The sequence below is a fragment of the Trichomycterus rosablanca genome, chromosome 1 (genome assembly GCF_030014385.1).
Source record: "Trichomycterus rosablanca isolate fTriRos1 chromosome 1, fTriRos1.hap1, whole genome shotgun sequence".
Lineage (NCBI taxonomy): Eukaryota > Metazoa > Chordata > Actinopteri > Siluriformes > Trichomycteridae > Trichomycterus > Trichomycterus rosablanca.
Genome location: NC_085988.1, coordinates 26,426,178 through 26,451,670, shown reverse-complemented (window position 1 = coordinate 26,451,670; position 25,493 = coordinate 26,426,178). Strand labels below are relative to the sequence as shown.

Genomic DNA, 25,493 nt, shown 5'->3' with positions numbered 1-25,493 from the left:
AGCAGGTAAAAATCCTGCAATGAAAATGAAAAAAGTGCAGCCAAAACAACATGTCCAAGTTCGTTTAGGATGAGTGATCTCTGTGTGTGTTGTTCCCAATAAAAACACATTTAGCCCTTGGTTTGACCCAACAGCAGATAGTAATACATTTAGTTAATTGGTTATGGGAGGGCATTATGCAGAAATATTGTGATAGTCCTTAGAAGTAATCCTGTGAATTCAGAGTGGTGCTAAAAAAGCATTCAGCCTAAAGATAGGGGTGTGTGAGCTGGAATACTGACAATGCCTTAGACCCAGTCCACACACACACACACATACATAGTGCGGGAGGAGTAGTAATTGGTCGTGTCTGAGAGACTGAGTGAGAGCTTTTAGTCTGGATTTCGCGCCATCTAATTTCCACTTTTCTGGACCGCTCATAGAAGCTTTATGGGGAAGAAGATTTTCATGTGATGATGATGTAAAAGCAGCAGTGCATCAGTGGCTATGCACTTAACCAAAACATTTTCTGCTGATGGCATTAAACAGCTGGTACAACGCTGGGAAAAGTGACATAATTTGTTTTTAAAATTCTTAATAAATAGTTAAAAAAAAGTTTAAAAAGTGGAAACTTTTTGAATAACACTTGTATATAAACACCATCCAGGGTGGAAAAGTTTGAAAAGTTTTCCTTGTTTTTGTGTGAAAACCATTCTTTTAAAACCACTAAAATCATGTCAACTATTGATGCTAATTACTGTTTTGTAAAAATTGAGAATGCGTCCAGACAAAGCAGCATGTAACTAATTTTTGTGGTTGGTAAAATTGCATTTTAATTATTGTTTACATATCAACATTAACTTACTCAGAAGTAACCCATAATGTCTTTGCTGTTTTGCATTAAATATTAAGACATACATTATATTACAGTTTTATCTGGAACCAGAGCTGGGATCTCGAATACATCGTATCGAATCTCAGCTCTGCCTGCTGGCTAAGGCTGAGTGGCCACATGAACAACAATTGGCCTGTTGTTCAGATGGGTGGGACTAAGTCGGATGGGGTCTCTCCATACACAAGGCTGAGCTGCACTGCACTCGTCAAAGTGTAGGTGATAAGATGCATACGGCATGTTGCCCACATGTCGGAGGGGGTGTGGGTTAGCTTCGTTCTCCTCAGTCAGAGCAGGGATCGGCATTGGTGGAGAGGAAGCATGATGCAATCGGGCAGTTGGACGCGCTAAAAAGAGAGAAAAAGGGGATAAAATGCATAAAGAAAATATATTTAAAAAAAGAGTGTAAAACACAGCCTTATCATCTTAATATATGAGTCCTAACAGCCAGTGTGATTAGCAAAGCTAAAATGAACTGAAGAAACCTTCATTGTATTGTAGGGATGTAATAATACACTCTACCCATGATGCGATGCGATTCACGATACTGGGTTCACAAGCGATTTTCCCCGATTTTTTAAACTGAAAAAATTGGCCTGAACGATAAACTGAACGATTGGCCTATTGTTCAGATAGGGGTGGGATATTAAAGCTGGATAGGGACTCTCTCATAACTAATGCAATTACGACCTGTACTGGCTGATTAATAGTGCCTGCACAGAGATGGGAAAGAGTGCTGTCAGGGTGTGTCTCTCCGTACACAGTGCTGATCCGCATTGCACTCATCATAGGGTAGGTGACAAAATGTATATGGCTGCTGCCCACGTGTCGGAGGGGGTGTGGGTTAGCTTCGTTCTCCTCAATCAGAGCAGGGATCGGCATTGGTGGAGAGGAAGCATGACGCAATCGGGCAATTGGATGCGCTAAAAAGGGAGAAAAAGGGGAGAAAATGCATAAAAACAAAGTATAAACTGAAATTAAAGACAAGTTATGACAGTTTCCTTTTATTATTTTTCTTAAAAAAATAAAATAAAATACTGTATTTGTGATTTTTTTTTTATTAAACTAAATAATGAATGTCCTTTTATTTCTGAGGTAGGTACAAACTATTTTAAATTAAGCCCAATTTGGCTGAAAAAAAAAACCCCGAATCTGGCAACCAGGTGTATATTGCCAGTGATGTATTGCCATGTAGAATTACATCAAGCCTAGCATAATAAGCTTTTTATTTTTTCTCATTTTCCCTGTCAAGTAAAAAACTAAAATATAGCCTATAACCTTAACATTATGAGGAAGAATTTCAAAGATATTCCTTTGCAATAGTTGATCATTTGACTGCAAACTTGTGTGTACTGATGAGACTCATTTGAACCCCAGAACATGCTAGCGTGAATGCATGGAAAACCAATTTTAATTTGCTTTCAAGAATATGACACACACTGACCAACACTATTAAGCCAAATTAGCATTGAAAATTGACTTTACTTTTAATAGCCTTCTACAGTAGATCGAATTTGTTTAAAAATCATATCACCGTTATTGAAACATTTTCTGTCGCGACATATATCGATATTGAATTATTGTCCAGCACTAGTTGTACCCAGTGTGAACCTACACTGAGCTAGGATCAAGATAAAAAGATGAAATGAGATGTTAATAAAGATGAAAAAAATAACAACTAAGGAAATATTTAGGTTTCTCTTTTAATTACATTGTTCCATGGATATGCTAAATTTACCTGTGCTCTCAAAATGTATGTATTAACACCTGTCCTGCATTCTCTTCCCTTAACGTGGTTCATTCAGCAATTAGCTAGGCTAAGGGTAGTCTAGCGCGTTGACCACTGCACCACCTGAGCAACCTACATATTCACTTTTTCTTGTTAAATGTGTGCTTTGGGGGGGGGGGAAACCTTGAACCAGAGGGCTGACCAGAAATATAAAATCTGATTTATATGACAGGATTTACAGCATTTCTAATGTTTTCTCTTTTCATTTTCAGACTCAGAGCTGTGCTCTTATGAGCTGGCTGGCCATAGGTACCCAAGCCTTCCTGAGCGTTTTGACAAATGTCCTAAACTTCCAGTTCCACAGAGGTAAGAGTCTCAGCCAATAGTCTGTAAAGACGTTTATGGCTCAGTTTGTTTCTATGCTTACTCTGCACTTTGCCTCTGTGCTTTCCTCTGCTCTCTCTGCAGTAAAGCTTTGCCAGTGTTTAACCGCTGCACGCCTGTGGACATTTCCTGCTATTCCAAGTTTGCTGAGGCGGTGGTGACGTTTGTCAGTGATAATACCATCCTCCACAGGCTGATTGCTGGGGTGGTGGCCAGTAAAGAGATCATTGCGGGGCTTTGTTTGCTAGCACTGGGTAACTGCCTTTTAAAATCGAAATAAGATTTTATGTAAAGGGTACACAACAAGGGTACACAACATATGACTCTATTCACACAGGCTAAAAACTCTAAAATATATCCCTCTAATTAATATCCAATTCTAAACTATGGGTTTTAATATGGAGTTGCCGTTTGTGAGATGCATCGGAGATGTCTCTGTGATGCATTTCCACATCGTTACTGTGTAAAGTGTAGAATATTGTTTACTCAGGCACTAAAACTAAATGCAAGAAATTCTGCATTTACTTCTCCTTGTTAGGTGCAGTTTGCATTCCACAGGTTGCATAAAAGCAGTTTAGTCAGCATTATGCGGTCTGGTTTGTGATTGTGCTGCATCCAAAATTGGTTAAATTGGTGCAGGATCTGCTTGTAAGGTTTAGAATAACAAAAGTGAATTATCAATTTTCTTTTTGGTCTACAGGGACATTTTACGGTCCCCAACCTTTTTTGCACCACGGACCGGTTTCATATAAGATATAATTTCACGGACCGGCAGGGGCAGGATTTAAAATAGAATGGAAAATTAGTGTGAATCCTGAGCTTTTTCCGCTGCACTGAGATGCTGCTCCCACCTAGTGGGGATTAGGGACAACAACACCCGAAGAGTACTGGAAATATAATTGCTTTTGTAGCGATCTCTATTTATTCTCCCTGTTTTTATGTAAAACGTTCTTCAGTTTTTGCTGCTTTTATCTACTTTTACTACTCAAACATGTAGTGTAGGAGTAGTGCATTTAAAACATATCAATTAATGCATTGCAGCTTAAAGCAATAAAAGCAGGTAACTAAAATAATATTAGAATTTTGAAAGTCTTAGTGTGGATTTCTGTAATGGGTCATTTCTTTACGCATTGAGAAAAAATGCAGATATAATTAGATATTGGACAAGCCCATTGCTGTTGTGGACTGCTCAACTATTGGTGTATTTGCGCTGAATAATTTCTTGATTGTCACATTCAGTTGTCAAAGGTTTAAATACGTTAATGGACATGTAAGTAGTGGATTCGCATGAATTCAGCATCTGTTTAAATTAAAACACATATTGCTTTGTAGGGCTGGGTATCGCCACTAATTTCCTGGATCGATTCGATTCACAAGGTCCCGATTCGATTCGATTTCCGATTCGATTCGATTTCGATTCAACACATTTAGGCATATTTGAGTTACATTAACAGGTTTTGTTTAAATATGTACAGATGTTCAGAGAACGAATGTGATAATTGTACAAAGAACACTCAGTATTAAAAATATTTGTGTATTTTGTTTACATAAATAATTAATCCAAAACAGAAAACAATAACATTCATTTTTTATTATTATTTTATATGTCTGACACGCTACAACATTGTAAATGTAATGTAAACATACACCTGGCTGTTGAACAGCTTATGCCAAGTTTACACTACACGACACTCTGATTAACACCTGGTCGCTGTAATGTTCACACTACACGACTGATCGGCGATGGGGGGTTTTACACTACACCATCTATCACCAGGGGGAATCACAGGCGAGCTTCTCTGGTCTCCAAAACTACGTTTTGTCACGAAAACACACGTGAGAAGTGATGAAAGGTTTAATGATACCACGTCCAAACATGCACATCAACAAGTAGTGAGAGATCAAAGTTTGTGCGCTGATGAAATAAATGAATCTGAGTGGATTTGGCAACACGAGCAGCATGGCTTGTTCTATAGTGAGTTGGAGGTTAATAAATATTTTGTTTTGTAGAGAACGATCAGGTCAGAAATACTGTAAAACTCGCGTGTGCTGATGTATTCTGATAGAAACTATATTGCGCTCCACCTGTTTACAACCTCTCCCCTGTGTTTCCCCTCGCTGTTTCACACATTGATTGAGAGCCGAGTTTTGATCGCAGAGCGAACACAGAGTTCCTCCCGAATCCAGCACCGACCCGTCGCCGAGCGAAAATCAGTGCAAAAAGTTGTGTAGTGGTCATAACTTGAGCTTCTGCCATGCTAAACTGATGTGCAGGTCAGATCTCGTTGCATGAAAAAACACTGGCTGGTCACGCGAAATTAAAGGGGGTAATAGATTTCCGTGTGCACCGTAAAAAGGGGCGTATTTAAAAGATCGATCTCGCGTTTATATGAATCGATATCGGATCGTTCAAATAAAGATCGATTCGAATCGAAAAATCGATTTTATAAACCCACCCCTATTGCTTTGTTAAAAGAGGTTTATTGTGCAAATAATATGTTTAATATCTGTCTTTTTTTCTGTACCTGACATACATACAATATCAAATATATGAGATTTAAACATATTTCAACACTGATTAAAACCGAATATTGTATTGAGATGGTGAATGTTATTCATCTGTTCTAGGATAAAGTCTCTATCTAGGTGGGTATGATTTTTTTTACATTTCTCTAATCTACATGTTGGGGGTATGCATGCTTTCAGTGCTTTCCATGATCCTGATGGTGATTATTCGCTACATCTCTGCTGTACTGGTGTGGATTCTGACTGTACTCGTGGTACTGGGCTCTCTAGGCGAGTTTTCTTTCTTTTTTCTCTCTTCCCTTCCTTCTGGTCTTGAACTTATTCTTTATTCTTCTACTTTTAAACTTGACATCTTCCTGAATGTTTAGATATCCAGTGAATGTTGTTATTATATGTGGTTTGTTTTAAAGCTTTACTCTAACCATAATTGGCATGTTATAACAATTTCGACCATTCAAGCTATAAATTAGTCTACTTTTAAATAATAAGCTTTGGAACTGCTAAGCTTTCCTATAGAGGAAGCTGGGCTGTGTTATGCATTGCTTAAATTCACAGCTTCGCAGATGAGTTTTGACACCTTACAGGTGTGCTTAAAGCTGCACCTGATTAAACCCTGACCACTTTTGTTTCTGTTTAAAGCACAGCCAATAAGACAAGCCTAATATACACTGTAAGAGGCTATTACAAATGGGTAAACTATTACACATTTAAATCACACTGGTGAATCTGTTAATTACTTATCGTTTAAATTGCTGGATCTGTGTGCAGCATCATTTCATTTTTCATTTCATTTTCATCAGCTGAGGATGAAAGGCAGAAATATCTTGGACTGGGCGAATTACATAACAGGGCTCTGGCCATCTACCCCCTCAGACATAGTTTATTGCGTCTGTATAGACGGCCAGCCCTCCTACAGCACCTGTGAGATTCAAACCTGAATCTCAGCACCAGTGGACTAGCATCATAGACTGTTCCACCACCCAAGCATTTTGTTATTTCACAACAATAATGTTTGCTTAGTTTTCAAATTGACATTGATTTAAAAATTTGCAATGCAGTTCATACACAGTAGATATTGTGTACACATTTTTGAAAAAGTGAACTTTTTGTTACAGATTGTTCAGACAGCACTGTTATGATCATCACAGTGCTCATGTGTGAAAACGTGAAGGTGTGTTGCTTTGTGTTGTGTTGTGTAGGTGGCACCAGTGTTCTGTGGTGGTTATATATAGACCACAGGCTGACGATGAACCAGACTGTGGCTATAGATTTGAAGGAAGCAGAAACAGATGGAGAAACTGAGATTCCCAGAGACCACTTGCAAGGCCTGCTGGTCTACGCCACATCAGCTACTGTGTTCACGGTGAGTCAGAGACAGGGAGGTTGTGGTTAAAAACATGGATAAACATGATACGTTTAGTATGCATGCATTTCTCACACACTGTGTTCATGCCACAAGTGCTTAAATAGCAACACATTCTTTAAGCATGCGGTTCTTAAACTGCAGCATATACTTCTGTTCTATTGATATGGTTTATTAATTTTTAAATTGGCTTTAACTAATAAGCAACACAGGTACCTGCTTAGGGCCTTAGAGCCATCATACCCCCCCTATAATATTAAAGAACATGGTTTTAAAAATAGAATATCCAGTCTGCTTATGATCAGAATTCAGTTTGTCAGGTATAGCAGGCTAGTCCTTCAGGCCAAACTGTGAACATTATAATTAACCCAAGAACTAACAACTAAACAATATTTTGGTCAATACTATCACTTAAAATAATGTAATTTAATTCAAATGCAAAAGTTATTATTTGAATAGCAAAAGAACTTGAAACATTTGGTACAAACGTTTTCCTGTACCAATCTTTGTTACAGCGAAGTTGGATGTCTGTGTCTGAAAGTGCTCCGCTGTCTGACTAGCAGGTCAGGGAGGGGGTGTGATGTGTTGTTCAGTATAGTAATGAGTTTGTTAAGGTCCTTCTTTCAACCACCAACTCAAAACTGTCCAGTGAGCAGCACAAGACTGAGCCAGCCTTGTTGATCAGTTATGGGTATCTCACTTATCCTTATCATTAAAGGAAAGCTGGTGTTGTGCTGAAATCTAAGTTTTTAGATACGATTTAATTTTTGATTAGCCCATTTAATTAGTCCCTCCTTGTAACTGACTGCTAGCTATGAACATTTTAGTCATTGTGTTTATGTTAATAATAGGCAGGGGCGTCGTAGTGGGGTGAAAAGTGGGACTGAGTTACCAGGGCCCCAAGTCGGGGGAGGGCCCTTCAGGAGTCTGGAATTTTATTTTCCTTTAAATATTAATATAATTTAAAGATCACAATAAATGTTGCTAACTAATGTTAATTTAATGTTTTGGGTAAATAAATCGGTTAATTGATGGATTGAATTGTGTGTCCTAGCCTACATATAGTGTCTGAGGACAGGCACCCTCACCCCTTGGTTTAGTCCGCCTTCACCGGGCTAGGCGCATTTAACTTAGCGTTCATTCAGCTGAAGCAGCAGTGTGCGTTGTATCCGTGCTATGGAAGATGATGACCAATAAATCTAAATCCAGTTTTCAGAAAAGAAAAGAGAGGCAGGAAAGAGAAAAAGAAAAGAAATGTGGTAAAGCAACTGCTAATGAACTTCTTTCCCAAGAAAGGTGAGCCCAAATGTGAAAGCAAATAGCCTACATTAAATGAACTCCTGTGGTTATAAAACGCTTCAATACCACCACGATTGTCAGTGCTAAAAACTGCATAACACAAAATTAGAAATAACATGATGCCTTATCTGTAATCTGAGGTAAACTCTAAATACATTTTTGTTTGCATAGCCCTACCACATCATTGCAATAGTATACTCATTCGAAAATTAATTTAATATTTATTATTGGGCCATAACATAATTAGGCTAATAGCCTAACTTGGCTCAGTGTCATAGGTTCATAAGGATAGGCTGACAAATTAGTAGCAAAGCTAACTTGTGACCCGCATGGCACTCAGTTTCAGAAACTGTTACAGAGGGTGATGCAGCAACAGACCCCTCATCCTCTGATACATTTCAGTGTTTAGCACTTTGTGGAAGTCTGTTTTCTTTTTGCCCTTTTTTAATGAAAAATGACTAGTGAGTCAAGAGACTCACCGAGACTGAGGTGAGGCACTGCTTGTGCATAGGGCCCAGAATTTAGTGCTATGCCCCTGATAATAGGGATGTAACGATGCACCAATACACAGTTAAAAATCGATGCATTTTTGGCACGATTTACATCGGTAATTCAAGTAAAATGAATCGATATTCACTTTAAACAGCAAAGGGCACTTGCGTTAGCTACCTTGCCTGGTTGCCAAATCGGGCTTAATTCAAAATGGGTGAAATTTCAAAGGTTGCGATGGTGATTTCTACCTGACCTGTCAACCCTGTCACCACACAGTTTTAGAAAAAAGGTGACGGCAGGTGAAGACTTTCAAATCAGAAGTGTGGCAGCGTTTTGGCTTCCTCAAGACCGAAAAGGAAAAAAGATAATGGACAAAACAAAAACTGTGCAAATATTGCAAGAGGATACTGAACTACACAAATAGCACAACGAACATGATGCAGCATATAAAACGGCACCACAGTGATAAGCTTCGGTCACCCCCGTGTAAGCGAAAAAACATTAATACAAGGGCAAACACAACCGCTCACTCAAGCGAGAGCAAAAGAGATTTCGAGGTGCATTGGCATTTTCATGGCAAAAGATATGAGGCCATTTTCAGTAGTTGAAAATGAGGGATTTTGATTGTTGGTTAACACACTGGAACCTAAATACTGCATTTCACCGCGCCCGCACTTTAGCCATACTGTAATGCCAGCACTTAACTTTACAGCACTTTACCAAGCTTGGAAGGAGCACAGGCAAAACCTTAGTTTATTTATTTGAAATTACTTTATTTATTTGTATTATTTATTTATTTATATAATGTGGGATTTGTTTTAAAATTTCATTTCAGTTTTTTACACAAAAAGGGAAATGTGCAGCATTGTTTTGATTGTTTTTTATTTAGATAAATAAAAGATAAGCACACGTACAGTATTCTATTTTATTTTTTAAAGAGAAATGATAAAAGGAAAGTTTGCCATAATTTGTCTTCAATTTCATTTTGTTTAAAAAATCGGGAAAAAATCGTATCGTGAACCCAGTATCGTGAACCCAGTATTGTGAATCGTATCGCATTGTGGGTAGAGTGTATCGTTACATCCCTAGTTAATAACATTGTTATAAATCACTGCCATGGTCACTACAGTTATTTTTTAGTGAATGTAGACATTCATTTGTTTAATATTTAATGGGCTTCTATAAGCTTGTCATTTAATTACAGTTATCAGGTAATATAAGTATAATTTGCAATGTTTATGAGGTGAAGCACTTCATTAACATAGCTTGTAACTCACTTACTCTGGTATATCACAAAAAACCACAACCATAAAATACATGTATAGATTATTGTTAACCATATTCTGTGTTTTGAACCATGTAGTTTTATTTTTATTGGCAGTTGGGGTTGATAATGCTGCTAAAGTTAGTTGACTAAGCGATACTTTGATCACCAGTTTTACATAATCAGTTATTTTTAATTCATAAGGATCCCTATAAACATAATAACACATTTATCAGAAAAGTTACTGAGAATGATGAACTGTTTTCATTTTGTTTATGCTGTGAACATGAGAAAAAGATTAAAAAAAATTCTTTAGGGCAAAATCTAAAGCCAGCTCTGAGCTGAATAAGCCCCCACATAATGTTAAAATTAGTAACTGAATGATTTCTGAAAAATGTTACTTCTTTGGTTTTGCTGGCAACGCTTTTACTTTTCTGTTGTTATCCCTGTTTCTCTCTTTTTTTAGGTGATCTTGTTGTTGCTGATGCTGTTCATGAGGAAGCGAGTGGCTTTAACCATTGCGCTTTTCCATGTGGCCGGTAAGGTGTTCATTCACCTGCCTCTGCTGGTGCTGCAGCCGTTCTGCACCTTCCTTGCTCTCTTCCTCTTTTGGGTTTACTGGATCCTAGTGCTTCTCTTTCTCGGAACCACTGGTGAGCGCTGCTTTGATAACAATGCAAAAGGACTGTGTCATTATATTTTCTAGTTATTTTGACAGGGCATAGAATTAGAATTTTAATTAATGTCCACAAGCCAAAGTGTTTCTGAGGATAAGAACATTAACCTTTACAAATCCTGATGATTACAGCTCTTTTTATTTAGTGAGGGAAGCAACTGTCTTGCCATTAAAAAAGCGTCAGTACAATGAGAAAAATTTTAATCTTTATTTCCTTGGGCGTTTGAGAAGCTGCATGTTCTGCTTGTGGGATGCTATTTGATTCTACAGATAGCACATTTTACCCAACAAATGAGTAGTCTCACTATTTTCTGTGCACTCAGATAACTTCCTGCCCTCATTTTGACATCTACGCTTGTGTCTTTTTCTGACGGACCATTACAGAGTGTGTTAGTTGCAAGGGCATGACTAACTTTCAGATTTGTGAAAGCATCATTAATACTGAGAGTTATGCATTTTTGAGTAACGTATGCTGCCGTTTGGACATTGCCTTTTTGAGGGACGTCCCTACTTGGTTTAGCAAGACAATGCCAGGCCACATTCTGAATGTGTTACTAGTACTACCACATGGCCTCATGAGTACAGGTGCTAGGCAAAAAACAACATATACTCTGTGCCTTTGTACAGGAGATTTTAGGTGCTTCTCTGTCATAAAGTCTTTTTCTAGCTGCCTTGGCTTTCACTATCTGAAGAGCCATGTAGTCTGAAAGTTTGGAAAACACATTCCTGTGTTAGCATGAAGCAGGCTTATGTACATTTAAAAGAGTTTTTTTATTTATTTATTTAAAATGTCTCTGTCTGTGCTTAATCACAGGGAATCCAGAGAAGAACGAGCAGACAGGGCTGACTGAGTTCAAGCTAAACGATGCACTGCAGTACCTCACCTGGTACCACGCTGTGGGTCTCATCTGGATCAGTGAATTCATCCTGGCCTGTCAACAGATGACTGTAGCTGGAGCTGTAGTCACCTACTACTTCACCAGGTCTGTGTTTAGAGCTCTAATTAGATACAATTGCAAGTAATGTTTAGTTACACGACTCTGTTTGGAGGAATGAACATAATTCATCTAACCACTTAAGCCAGGGGTGTTCAAACTACGGCCTGTAGGCTATTTGTGGCCTGTTACCATTTTTGAAATGGCTTGTGAGGTATTTTAAAAATAAAATTAAAGTTGACCCGCTATTAAAAAACTGCTTGGTCTGTTTGAAGTCTGGGTGTCACTATCGCATAAAACAAGTCTAAAACTCTCCCCATCTTCTTTCCCCCGACTCAAAATATTAACGTTACACCTACATCAATGTTCCCAAGTTTTTGGTTAAACATGGCAGCTCCAAAGAAACAAAAACTAGACAATGAATGCAGAAGATTTGAGGCGCGCTTGGAAAATAAATATTTTTTTTCACTTAGTTCAGAGGGAATGTGTTCGTTTAATCTAAATAAGAGTAACAATCAGCCTGTTAGGCTTATAAACGGCTGAGTAAAATTGGCAAAATCTTAGATTACATAACACTGTCAAGGATAAATAATTAATCGCTCAAGTTAAAAAGGAAGTGTAATTGTTAGTAATCAAGAAGGTCCATTATATTTTTTCTTGGCTTTATTTAAAAAAGTCTGTGGTCTGTGTTTGCATTTTTTTTTTTTTTTTTTCTCCATCTGGCACCCAATAAAAGTTTGGACACTCCTGTCTTAAGCATTTCAACTAGTTCACAAGCCAAATACAACTGACTGTTATTATTGGTTCTAGACGAAATTGTCAAATCAAACTAGTCTGGGCTATTAAATGTTAATCAGAAACATTTTTTGAAATAGGCCCAGAGTCACTAAAGTAAATACCAGATTCACCAAATGTCTTACTATTATAGGCACAAGGAATATGCAAAATAAAAAAAATCACTCACAAAAACATTTGTTGTAAGTTATGCCAACAGCCTGTTATTTTTACAGCTAAAAAAATTGACATGAGAAAGAGAGTAGTACAGATAGGTGAGTGTGTACGACAGAGCCACATGCTCGCCAAGAATGACAGAGATACCTTCACTCCACAGGAACATAAGGATAACTGCCCTCCCCCAGCAATTGTCACGAATTGCAGGTGGACATGTGCTCATACCACAGAGGCATAGTGATAAGCCCCTAGAAAAAAGCGGAGATGGTCCAAGATGGACCAGAAATGCCATCACAACACCTCTGGAGGCAGCTCTCGTCCAGGACAGTGTGCTTGTGATGGCAGAATTCCATAGATATTTAGCCAACTGAAAAGTTACCAGGAAAAAAAAGATTAAAAGAATGCCGGCAAAAGAACCAGCAGAAAAAAAGAGATAAGCAGAGATATGCTGAGTCTGCTGATTAAAGGAACAGGCACTTTTAGTCACCTGTGCCTCCATGCTTTCTACTGATCAATAACGGCATGGCAGGCCATTCAGGTGGCACAGCGGTAAAAACACATGCTGGAACCAGAGCTGGGATCTCGAATACATCGTATCGAATCTCAGCTCTGCCTTGCCGGCTAAGGCTGAGCGGCCACATAAACAAAAATTGGCCCGTTGTTCATATGGGTGGGACTAAGCCAGATAGGGTCTCTCTCTCTCTCATGACTGGTGCAATTACGACCTCTGCTGGCTGATTGATGCAGCTAGGCTGCACTGCACTCGTCAAAGTGTAGGTGATAAGATGCATACGGCATGCTGCCCACGTGTCGGAGGGGGCGTGGGTTAGCTTTGTTCTCCTCAATCAGAGCAGAGATCGGCATTGGTGAAGAGGAAGCATGATGCAATGGGGCAATTGGACGCGCTAAAAATAAGGGAGAAAAAGTGGAGAAAATAATAAAAAAATAACGGCATGGCAGGTGGTCATAATACTGTAATCCATGCCCCCTGCAGGTTTATACAGCATGCTTGTTACACCTTCTTATATGTGTTAAAGCTCTTGGAAGGAATTTTCCGCTGGCTGGTGCAAAGATGGGGCTTTACTCGTCTGCGAAAGTATGTATTAGTCTGAGGTTGCTAACCAGTCAGAGATGAAGCTGACATCTTGGAGCTATACCTAACATCATTAGTAAAGTACTGTACCACAATAATCAAAGTTTTACCTTTAATCTGTATAAATAGTACATGCACTGATGTTGTAGAATTCAACCTAAAGTCAAATTTTACTAGATGTTTCATTTTATACTGCTAAAGTATGAGGTTTCTGCATTTCTGTTCTTGATTTAGATTGAATCGTCAGCTGTTGGAATTTGCCCTTATTAATCAACTGCATTAATTAAGCAATGGTTCTTTGTCAGAAGTTACTGAATAGATAAAATGATAAAGTAACAAACACTTTGAAATATATAATTACTTCTACAGATTCATACGTATTAAAACAGATGAACTGTTGGCTATTTGTGCTATTTGGTGTTACTTGCAGGAACAAAACTTGTATGTGGGAAGCTTTTTAAACTGTAAAGACTCGTCTTATTCTTGTTAATCATTATTAGTTTTACTTTATTTTTTATATATCTGTTTTATATTAGAAAATCACACCAAACAGCATTTTTAATCCAAATGCTAATAAAAGTTGTGCAACTTCAAAATGAGATCTGATCATAATAAAATCAATCCAATACCTCATCTACTTTTTTTAGGGACAAATCCAGACTCCCTTTGACACCTATCTTATCATCAGTGCTGCGTTTGATTCGTTACCACCTGGGCACTGTGGCCAAGGGCTCCTTCATTATCACCCTGGTCAAGATCCCTCGCCTCATTCTCATCTATGTCCGGAATCAGCTCAAAGGAAAGGTCAGCCTACAGCAACCTACATTCTGCTTGAATCTAGATCTGTGAGAGTCCAAGATATAAAATGTTCTTTATTATGCAGTTTTACAGATGTAAAAGGTCAATGAACTGTAAATGTTTTAGCTTTTTTTTTGAAACTCACATTTTTATTGAAATTTTTACCTACATACATACATAAAGAAAGAGATACATATTTCTCTCAATCTACACATTTTCTCTCAATCTAAGCCGATAAGTCATTTTCTTCATGGTATAGACCTCTCTTATGATCTTTAGCCACTGGGTTATAGTGGGTGGTTCAGTTTTGCACCAGTTTCTTGTTATTGCTTTTTTACATGTGATCAATAATATTTTGGTTAAGTATCTATCTTTTTCTAAGACATAATCATTCAAACTTCCAAGATACATAACTCAAAAAAAAAAAACTAAAAAAAAAACTTATATTATAACTTTATATTTCCTGGGTATTACATATGCAAGAATGTCTTTCATCATGTTACTTACATTTCCCCAGAATGTGTTAAGTTTACGACACTCCCAAAAGATATGTGCATGGTTTGCTTCTCTCTGTCCACATAAGCGCCAACATGTATGTTGGGAACCAGTTTGTTTACTCTTTAATTTAGGTGTGATGAAGTAACGGGTCAGGTTTTTAGTTTGAGTTTGTAGTTGTGTTTTGTGTCTCACACATATGCCATTCATCCAGAGTAATGTTACTGTTCAGTTTCCTCTCCCACTTCTCCTTTATGTACAGAGTAGAGGCAGCTTCTGAGTGTCCTAGACTTTGGTACAGTACTGCCACTGTATGTCCTGGTCATCACATCAATTATACCATTCAAGGGTTTTCACTGTTTGTATTTCCTTAATAAAATAATCCCTTAACTGCAGGTATCTAAAATGGTCTCCATTTTCTAATCCATAACGTGTTTTTAACTCTTGGAAGTTCATTACATTCCCATTCTCTATCAAAGTGCACATAGCTGTAAGCCCTTTTCTACCCCAGTTTCTGAAGTTGTGGTCATTTAAGCCTGGCTTATCATGATATGCAAACCAACTCAACAATTTTAAATATTTTTCTAATTTGTGGTGTTTGACAAGATCAAACCAGATATTCAATGTGTGCAAAGTTATTGGATCAATCGAGTCTTGTAGTGACATCATTAGTTTAGCACTGCCAATCAGTACCTGGGGTGGAATGTCTGTCACTACTCTCTCAATATCTTTCCACTTTGCACTATAGTCCTCATCACACCACTTGACTATTGGTCTGAACTGTGCTGCATGGTAATAGTCTTTCAAATTCGGGAGTGCCATACCTCCTTTGTCTTTTTCTAATTGTAGTGTACAATATCTTATCCGTGGTTTTTTACCATCCTGTAGTGGGCTAGCGTCATTTATAGCTGTGCCATCCAAGTTACACTTTTTGAGACATGCCATCCCAAAATATTTCTTCATGGCATATCTATTTTAGAAGTTCTTAAATTACTTGGAAATCTGCTTAGCATAAGGTGACCTTTTTCTTAAGTTTTAACCAAAAAGTTATTTGTAGTCCATGTATTTTTTAATGGGTTTAATCCAAGTCACTTTCTAAAAAATCAATCATCATCAGGTTTAACATAAACTTAGGAGCCTAAGAAGCAAAGTTAATTGACATTTTAGAACTTTCTACACCATCAAAGTAACAATCCATCATAATGGTGTCAAATCGAATCAGCAGCGAGCTGTTTAGATCTCACAAAGGATGTCAGACACACTAAAGTTCCACACCCAAGTTTATTTATACATGTGATTGTACATTTGGAGCTGTGGTCTGAAATGAAAGAGCATCTGTGCTATGAGATGCATATCTAAACACATTTTATTTAAATTGTCCTATAGACACCACATCCAAATGCTGTATTTATGTTTATTTATGTTTACAATAAGGAAGAGTTACTGTATATTGAGAATAGATTTATTTTTATTTCTTATGGTTTAGATACGTGGGTATCGTAAAATATCAGCATGCAGGTCGGTGTTTGATGACTTTGTGTTTTGTGATTTTTACTCAGTCTGTGTTTCCTCTTTAACAGGAGAATGCATGTGCACGCTGCATGCTGAAGGCGTGTATTTGCTGCCTGTGGTGTTTGGAGAAGTGCCTCAACTTTCTAAACCAGGTACTGTGAAGAAATTTAGCAAGACGTGTTTAGACCTAACATGTTGTACAGGGTGGTACATCTGGTGTAACCCCACAAGCTGATTGTGACACCATCACGGGACATATGTGTGAAGCAAGAGAAAAAAACCATGATACCAGCATGGCGGAAACCAGATTGCCACCAGTTACCAGAAACTAAATAAAAAAACATGGGCAAACAGGAGAAGCCAGGAAGGTTGTCGAGTCTGATTTTCTATCTGGTATATCAGTCTAACTGAACCATAAACTGAATCAACCAAACAAGCCAGCAGAAAATGAGAAGACCAAACAGTGGGCTGGGTAAGGAGGCCAGTTATAATGGGCCAACCCTGCCTGAAGTGGATGGATAGATAGATAGATAGATAGATAGATAGATAGATAGATAGATGGATGGATGGATGGATGGATGGATGGATGGATGGATGGATGGATGGATGGATGGATGGATGGATGGATGGATGGATGGATGGATGGATGGATGGATGGATAGATGGCTTTATTAATCCCATAGGGAAAGTCAGTTATTACAGCAGCTCCAGGTACATTTAAAGCAAAAAGTATTAAAGTACACAAGTAATGTTGTACACATTATGTAATTGAATAGAATAAAAAATGTAGTATGTCATATAAAAAACTTAAGAAGTATCCTACCAGTAAATATTTTAGATGAGATATGTAATATGTGATATACTAAACTGTTGAAAGTGTTAAATAATAACAGATATGTAGTATAGTCTTTATAAACAGAGTGCTACAACATGCTCCAAGAGTCTGTCCTGATAGTAGTTTAGTGTATGATGATGTGTCCTGATAGTAGTTTAGTGTTCGATGATGTGTCCTGATAGTAGTTTAGTGTTCGATGATGGTTAATTAGTACCAGAGACTGCTTTTGAAGTGCTGGAGAAGTGAATGGCATTATCATTCAATCTGTACCTCCATGCCTTCTACTGGCCTCTATTTTGTTTAAAAAATCCCAACAATACTGCTGCACCTGATACACGCATATCAGTACTACACACACTACCATATAATTTGTGTGCCATCTCAATATTGAGAATGATTCCAATCTTTTGGGGTCCCAATTGTTTCAATCAATTCAATCAAACAGTTCAATCAAACAGTTTCAATCAATGATTGGGGTAGCAAGGGTAATTGTATACCCATACAATGCATTAATATGGTAGTTTTTCTAATAAAATGGTCACTTCACTCTATAGAGTATCTTGAATAGATGATTTTAATCATGTTGCTTTCTTTATCCACCGTTTTTAGAACGCATATGCAGCAACAGCCATCAATAGCACCAGTTTCTGCACATCAGCGCGTGATGCCTTCATAATCCTGGTGGAGAACGCCTTGAGGGTGGCAGCCATCAACACCGTGGGAGACTTTGTGCTTTTTCTGGGCAAAGTAAGAGGGCTGAGAGCTTAAAGTGTGAGCTTGACTTGATCAAAAGAAATTTGAATCTTTATTTAACTGATAAAAGTAGACAGGAAAGATGATTTTACTGATCAAATTTATGGCATTTTGTAAATAGAAACACATTTACAATGTGATGCCTGCAACACACTCCAGAAAGGTTTGGACAGAGGTGTGTTTACTCCTGTGTTTCATCACATTTTCTATTAATGAGACTTTTAATGGTTTGGGAACTGGGGACACTAATTGTTGCAGTTTTGCAGGTGGAACTAGATATAAGATATAAAAAAGAGAGAGAGAGTAAATATGAGTGAGTATACACATAAGAGAAAGTATTTTGAAGAATGTAAGAGAGAAGTAGTCACTAGCCAGCTCCATAGAATGCGTCACATCTGAAAATCTGACCTAACTTAAACTAAAAACTGCCTTACTAATAAAATAATAATAAAAAATAAATGTAATGGTTATTTTGTAGACAAAAAATATAGAATCATATTTACACCTTTAGTCAAAGCATTTAAACGAACAAATCAGAACTAAAAATAAAATATATGAACAAAAATAAACATCATACTAAACACAGTTAGAAATTTCAAATGATGTGATTTTTCATCATGAAGATGGAAAGTATGGTGTGATGAGTAAAAATATTGTTTTCTTTATACAGATCCTGATTGTGACATGCACGGCATTTGCAGGGGTACTGGCCCTGAACTATCAGAGGGACTACACTGAGTGGGTGCTGCCACTCATCATTGTGTGCCTGTTCGCCTTCTTGGTGGCGCACTGTTTCCTGTCCATCTTTGAGATTGTGGTGGACGTGCTGTTTCTCTGTTTCGCCATCGACACCAAATACAATGACGGCGCTCTCGGCAGGGAGTTCTACATGGACAAGGCTCTCATGGTGAGTGACAGTGCTCAGGTTTGAAATTCAGTACATAAAGATTTAAACTAGAATCTGTGCCTAATGTTAATCTTTTATAGTCATGCATAGTGACCTGGATTTAGACTAACATTATGTACAAGTGCAATTTATTATTTAGATTTCTTCAATGTTGCCATGTTTTTTTTTTTTGATGTAGCTCACTTAATGCAGTTGTTTTTTTCATCTGTGACCTTGGCTACCCATTTAAAAACAATTACTTGACAAGTACTTTGTATATTTGTAATTGAAAAAAAGTGAGTAACGTGCTGTATCAAATAAAAACACTTACCAATTAGATGAGTTGCACCCAGTATCGTAAAGCTATGTACAAGAATACAAGTTCATTTAATATGGTCAGCAAACCTTTTTCTTAATATTGGGGCATGAGGTGAAATACACAGCTTAGGTGTTTCAGCCACACACATTACTAACGTGTACAATATCACTCACTCACTTTCTTAACGGCTTATCCAATTGGGGTCCCAGGGGTGCTGGAGCCTATCCCAGCTTTTCAATGGGCGCAATGCACACAGTAACACCCTGAATGGGGCAACAGTCCATCGCAGGGCAGACACACATACACACACACACACACATTCACCTATATGGCAATTCAATCTCCAATTAACCTGACTGCATGTTTTTGGACTGTGGGAGGAAACCGGAGCTCCCGGAGGAAACTCACACAGACACAGGGAGAACATGCAAACAGAAAGGACTCGGACCTCCCCCGCCTGGGGATCAAACACAGGGCCTTCTTGCTGTGAGGTGACAAATCTTATGGCAGAGGTGCAGAACACGACATATAAACTGGTGTGTTGACCAACACATCCTGTGTTGAACTTGTGCGTACACACTAAGGGTGCATTCACATGAGAAGTGTTTTGCAAACTGCCGTTTTGTTCAGCGCTTGGCTTGAGCGGTGCGGTAAAACATCATTAAAGTGCGACAAATATGCATCTGTGTGGAATAACCATCAAATCCACTCTGAAAGTGTATCTGTGTTTAGCTGCATTTTCTGCCTGTTTCACTTTTAAACTTGTGTTATAGCTCAGGGTTCTGAGAGGTTGTGAGAATCAGCTTTTTTTTGTCATTAGCTTATCTTTAAAAATGCTTAATGAGATTTTATGTATTAAAAGAACCAAATAGGAACACTAAACATCTCTTAATTATTACTGCTCATAAGTTCTCTCCACAAATGAAATTCCTCGCTCATTGTTTCAATACAATAAGTCATGTTAAGCTTTGTTCAAGCGTTGTTCATTCTGCCAGAGTCGCTTTTACTGCATTATATTAAACAGTTCGTCTCATTGAAGGTGCTTTGAAAAGGTCAGCGGCAAACTGGGTCAAAGTTCAATCAGGTGAACTTTGAGCATCGCGGCAAACACAAAAATTGCAAGCACAAATTGGCAAAATGGTTCGGTGTGTACTGCTTAGAGAAGCACAGCAGCAAGCTAGGAGGAACACCAAACTCAACTGCTTTTCTACATGGCAATTATGGAAGTGATATCAATATGGGGGATTGATTTTTTGCATCAGCTGTTAGCCGGTACAAAATTAAATTACATTTTTAACCAGCAAGGGTGGGTTGGTGGCTCAGTGGGTAGCACTGTCGCCTCACAGCAAGAAGGTCCTGGGTTCGATTCCCAGGTGGAGCGGTCTGGGTCCTTTCTGTGTGGAGTTTGCATGTTCTCCCTGTGTCTGCGTAGGTTTCCTCCGGAAGCTCCGTTTCCTCCCATAGTCCAAAGACATGCAAGTGAGGTGAATTGAAGATACAAAATTGTCCATGACTGTGTTTGACATAAGACTTGAACTGATGAATCTTGTGTAATGAGTAACTACCGTTCCTGTCATGAATGTAACCAAAGTGTAAAACATGATGTTAAAATACTAATAAATACATAAATAAATTTAACCAGCAGCATTGACTGAAAAATGTCTTGTTGCTTATTTATTAGTGGCTTAATTATCAACATTTCGAATTGATTTAAATCTGGCTTATAACAAATATTTATGTCATTAAAAAAGGTGAAATATTTGTTTAAAGCATTGTTTTATGGGTTCTGCTCGTGCTAAACCTCTGTATTTTGTTGTACAGGAGTTTGTAGAGAACAGCAGGAAGTCAGTGGCACCGGCAGAAAGAGGACGGTCACGCAGCAGGCGAACTCGCTCTCGTGAGGAGACGGGACTGACTGAGATAAAGGCCATGGTGAGTGAGGGCAGTGAGTGGGAGGTCCAGCAGGAATTCCTGCTCTACTATCTGCTGCTGTGTGTGCTGGTGGACTGCGTGCTGTCTGAGTACACCTTCATCATCTGCTTCAGTCTTGACTTCATCATATTCCTCACTGCGTGTTTGCCCACACTCACCCTTTTCCTGCTCTTCACACTGCTTCAGGATTCACCCAGCACAACTGCATGCTGACTAACACTAACTATTGCCGTTACTTTTAATAATTCATCCTCAAATTCCTCCTGTGTCATGTACATCACACTAACAATCTACATTTCTGTGTATCTATGCATGGATTCCATTTTTTCCTTTTTATTGTTGTTCTTGCCTGTCTTGTTTTCCCCTTCCTGGCTGTCCTGAACCCAAAGTGCAGCTGTGTAAATATTTTTATTTTATTTTTTTTCGTTGCCTTATAGTTTTGGAGGAAAAGATGAGCAAGTCCATGCAGGGGAAGGAACTAGCAGGCTGGAAATGAGCTGCATTGAACAAGCTGAAAGCGAGAGGGTGGTTTTACAAGCTTAGGCGGCGTAGACACTCTTCGCCCAGATGATGACTCTGAGTCACAACGCAACCCCACGGGTGCTATCATTAACTGCACTGCCGCTTGGTTCCGCACCGCTAAATTAAAACGCTTTTGGGGATGTTTGTTTTGTTTTGCTTGGCATCTAATTTTCTGCCTTGAAAATTAGCTCAAATTAGCTTTAGCTTTAGACGTGGGAGTGAGGATGAATGTTCTGGAAATAATATTTGGATTGGTGATTCTTCACATACTGAATCACTTTTCCTGACAGGTTATTACTGTTGTAAAATGGAATTTACCCCTGTTTCATAGCAGATGTGGGATACGAGATGCTTGTTTTACTTCATCTTGTGCAATTAAAATTACACATACATTTTTTTTTTTCTCCCAATCTAGTCATATCCAATTACTCGATTGCATTATGCTTCCTCTCTACTGATGTTGACCTCCACCTTGAACGAGGAGAGCCGTGACTAACACACGGCCCCTCCAACACGTGTGCAGTGTACCAAGAGACACACCCTGATCCTCATTATCCCTTGACTCTTTGCAGGCACCATCAATTAGCCAGCAGAGGTTATGAGGAATCCCCTTCCGGCCATGTAGCCGCCCAACCTGCCGGTAGCAGAGCTGAGATTCGAACCGACAAGTTTGAAATGTCAGCTCTGGTGTGCTAGCGTGTATTTTTACCACTGCTTCACCTGAGCGCCCTATAAACATAGGTGCATATGTATGTTGCTGCTACAAATGTGTGTTGTGTATGTATGTTGCTGCTACAAATGTGGACAGTGGTAGCTTAGTGGTTGAGGTACTGGACTAGTAATCAGAAGGTTGCTGGTTCAAACCCCACCACCACCACGGTGCCACTGTTGGGCCCCTGAGCAAGGCCCTTACCCCTGAATTGCTTGAAATGTATTCAGTCATAACTGTAAGTCGCTTTGGATAAAGACATCAGAAGTTCAGTCCTTAAACTCCTGACCTCAACCCTAACACCGCTCCTGTATTTAGGGGTCATTACAGCATATCATTCTGGTCTGCATACCTGATTTGGCACAGTTTTTAAAACAGATACCCCTCTTGACACAACCTTCTTCATTTTAACCAGGCACAAATGCACTGACAAGTGCATCTCCCAATTTCTAGGCTGTGTTGATACCCCTCCTAATTACTAAATGTAGGTTGTTCAGCAACAGCTGTTGCTAATATGGGTTCTAAATTAGTTATATAATATAACTGAGCTGCCTCCAGCTTAATGGCTTTGGAGTAGGACTGCCCATGTTGTGTTACAGCAGGTAAACACTGACTGGTAGTTTCATTAATCACTTTTGTGGGATTACTTTTTAAATTATGCATGCTGCCATGTCGCGTCCTGTCAAAAGGACGACAGAGTTTTGTTGCAGAAATGCGACATCTGGCTGCATAAGCAGTAAATTAATGCATATTGTGACTTCCCATACCAAGGTTTCACACCAAGGTCAGCTCCTTTAAGGTTCAGCTGCTGTCAGTTGAGAAGAAGGGGCCAGTAATGTATTAAAATATAGTATATAAAAAATAATGTATATAAAAAACAGGGGAAAATGCAAAATAAATAAATAAATAAACTAATAAATACCTGTGCTGTCCACATCACCATTCGATGTAAAAGGGGTTAGACTTTTGGTCTCAAGGCAGTCTGTCTGCTGTCTGCACTGTCTGCTGCTTTTTGTCCCAGCATGTCCTTTCTCTTTTCATTACCATTCATACTTGCACTAATAACAACATTTACATTTTTCTTCTCATATTTTATCATTAACTGCTTTTTTGTCATTTAACAAAAGGACTTTTTAAGTGACCTTTTCTCTTCTTGTTATTATATTTTTATATTTGTTGAAAATTCCTGAATGAACATACAATTGCTTTCTAAAAGTTATTTTTATTGTAAAATGATATTACATAGTATTTCTAAATCCTTTACATCCAGTGAGGGTAAGGGGCTTTGTTGAAGGGCCAACAGTGCCTGCTGGGCAGAGCTGGGATTAAAATCCTCAGCTTTCTAATTTGTATCCCAGACACTTTACCACTGCCCCAGCTGCCCTGGCCCTAACCATGACCTCATAAAAAGGGAGAGATACTCCTGGTCTGGATGGATAATAAAGATAAGGATAATATAGGGCAAATGAAAATCAAAATGAACGAAAGCACTTTAACACAGTAAAATGTCATCAAGTGAAGGCTAAAAGTGTAAATAAAATGCATGTGTTTTATAAAGTACATTTTTACATATAACTTTAAACATAAAATACATAAAAAATATAAAAATACATTTTGATTGCATTAACTTTATTAATACATAAAAAGCCTCTCACTGCTTTACATGTATTACAATTCTAATCACTTTTTCCCTCTTAGGCTCCTGGAACAAGTTCAGCTTGACCAAAAGCCGGCCTTGGGACTTTAAAAAAAAGACATTCCAAAATGTTTATTTTTACCAATGTGTAACATGTTTACTATGGTTTTACTCCAGGGAATACAATATTTTAATAAGAAACTGTAAAAAAAAAAAGAAATAACAATGTAATGAAGCACTTTATATTGAAGCGCTGCATATTTTAAAAGGCTGATGCATTTTTCGTAGTGATGTCCTTTTTTATAAGACTAAAACAATTGCCATCTAGTAAACCGCAGTATTATTAATAATGTCTAGAATCACTCTTTTTATGTAATACTTTCATAACAAACTTTTGTTCTTTTTTCTTGAATGTGTTTATCTGTCTTTATTAGAAACCTTTCTGTCATGCAGCGTTGAAGGACTTAATCTTTTTGTTATTGATTTATGTCCTACACTGAAGGACTACTCATTATTTGCTCTTTATTGATATAGTATTCAGCTCTGTTGCATTATAAAAGTAACCTGTATTAGAGGCTGGCTTAGGTTGTTAATTTTGTTTCATGCCTCAAAGTTAAGGGTCAATTTTCCACAAAGATTCATTTGAAATAATAGTTCCACGTGGATTAGATTAGTTCGTGAGGAAGAAGTACGTAATGTAAAGCTGTGTTTTATTATTCAGGCCAGTGACTGATGTTCTGCTATGATTACTGATGAAAAATTTATATATTTACTGAAAAATATATGCTTGCAGGTTTACTAGCCATTTCTTTGGAAGGTTAAGTGTACAAAATGAGAAAAATACCCAACTGAAGCACTTGAAACTTCCAATTTACATTAGCATGTAAAATCGACATAGTTAGACTAGAAGTGGGGATATTAGCCAGAAATGGTCCATTATTTGTTATTCAGTTTTTTTTTTTTTTTTATCTTTGTTAATAAAGTCTAGCCTTCCTGATTCATTCTGAGGAGCAAACCAAGTTCTTTGTGTAAAGGTTTTTAAACATTGTCAGTCTGATTTGCTTGCTAAATTAAAACAAGCGAGATGTTAGCAGTCAAGCTAACTCGGCACTCAGAATAATAAAAAGCACAAGCATAAAAGACATTTACAAAATCCACAAGCAGTTCTGCTTGGTTAATAATCACCAATTGATCAGTCAGTAAAAGCACATTATTTCTACTGTTGTATTAGAATCACATTTTACTGGTCAGTTCAAACAATCAAACCTTATGACACCAAATGTAAATGTATTCGTCATAAAAGTGACTTGTCGCTGCCATATAGTAGTGACCAACTCAAGTGACTGTGGCAGCTTGGCAGTGGCAGGGCTTAAACCTTTTGTTCACATTGTCCAATAAATTAATTACTAAGGCACCACTGTCCTCTACCATTGCACCATATTTCATAAATTGATAGCAATTAAAGTGAAAGTAATTTTGATGTTAATGAATAATTACTTTATTGACAGAAAAC

The 25,493-nt window shown here is 38.0% G+C and overlaps 1 protein-coding gene across 5 annotated transcripts in view; it reads left to right on the top strand.

Moving 5' to 3' along the window:
* The window catches only part of slc44a1b (solute carrier family 44 member 1b), a 55,441-nt gene extending 30,460 nt beyond the window's left edge, over positions 1-24,981 (top strand). For 2 of the 5 annotated variants that reach the window (XM_062990957.1, XM_062990959.1), the window contains exons 5-15: positions 2,873-2,966; positions 3,069-3,238; positions 5,691-5,780; positions 6,710-6,873; positions 10,395-10,581; positions 11,419-11,587; positions 14,231-14,387; positions 16,457-16,540; positions 17,833-17,970; positions 18,647-18,883; positions 21,003-21,326. In XM_062990957.1, the coding sequence (XP_062847027.1) occupies positions 2,873-2,966; positions 3,069-3,238; positions 5,691-5,780; positions 6,710-6,873; positions 10,395-10,581; positions 11,419-11,587; positions 14,231-14,387; positions 16,457-16,540; positions 17,833-17,970; positions 18,647-18,883; positions 21,003-21,326 (1,814 nt within the window). Of the gene's footprint in view, positions 1-2,872; positions 2,967-3,068; positions 3,239-5,690; positions 5,781-6,709; positions 6,874-10,394; positions 10,582-11,418; positions 11,588-14,230; positions 14,388-16,456; positions 16,541-17,832; positions 17,995-18,646; positions 18,884-21,002; positions 21,327-21,550; positions 21,781-24,042 lie in introns of those variants that run through there. The other 3 variants (XM_062990960.1, XM_062990961.1, XM_062990962.1) reach the window with 3 other exon arrangements.
* The last annotated feature ends 512 nt before the right edge of the window (positions 24,982-25,493 follow it).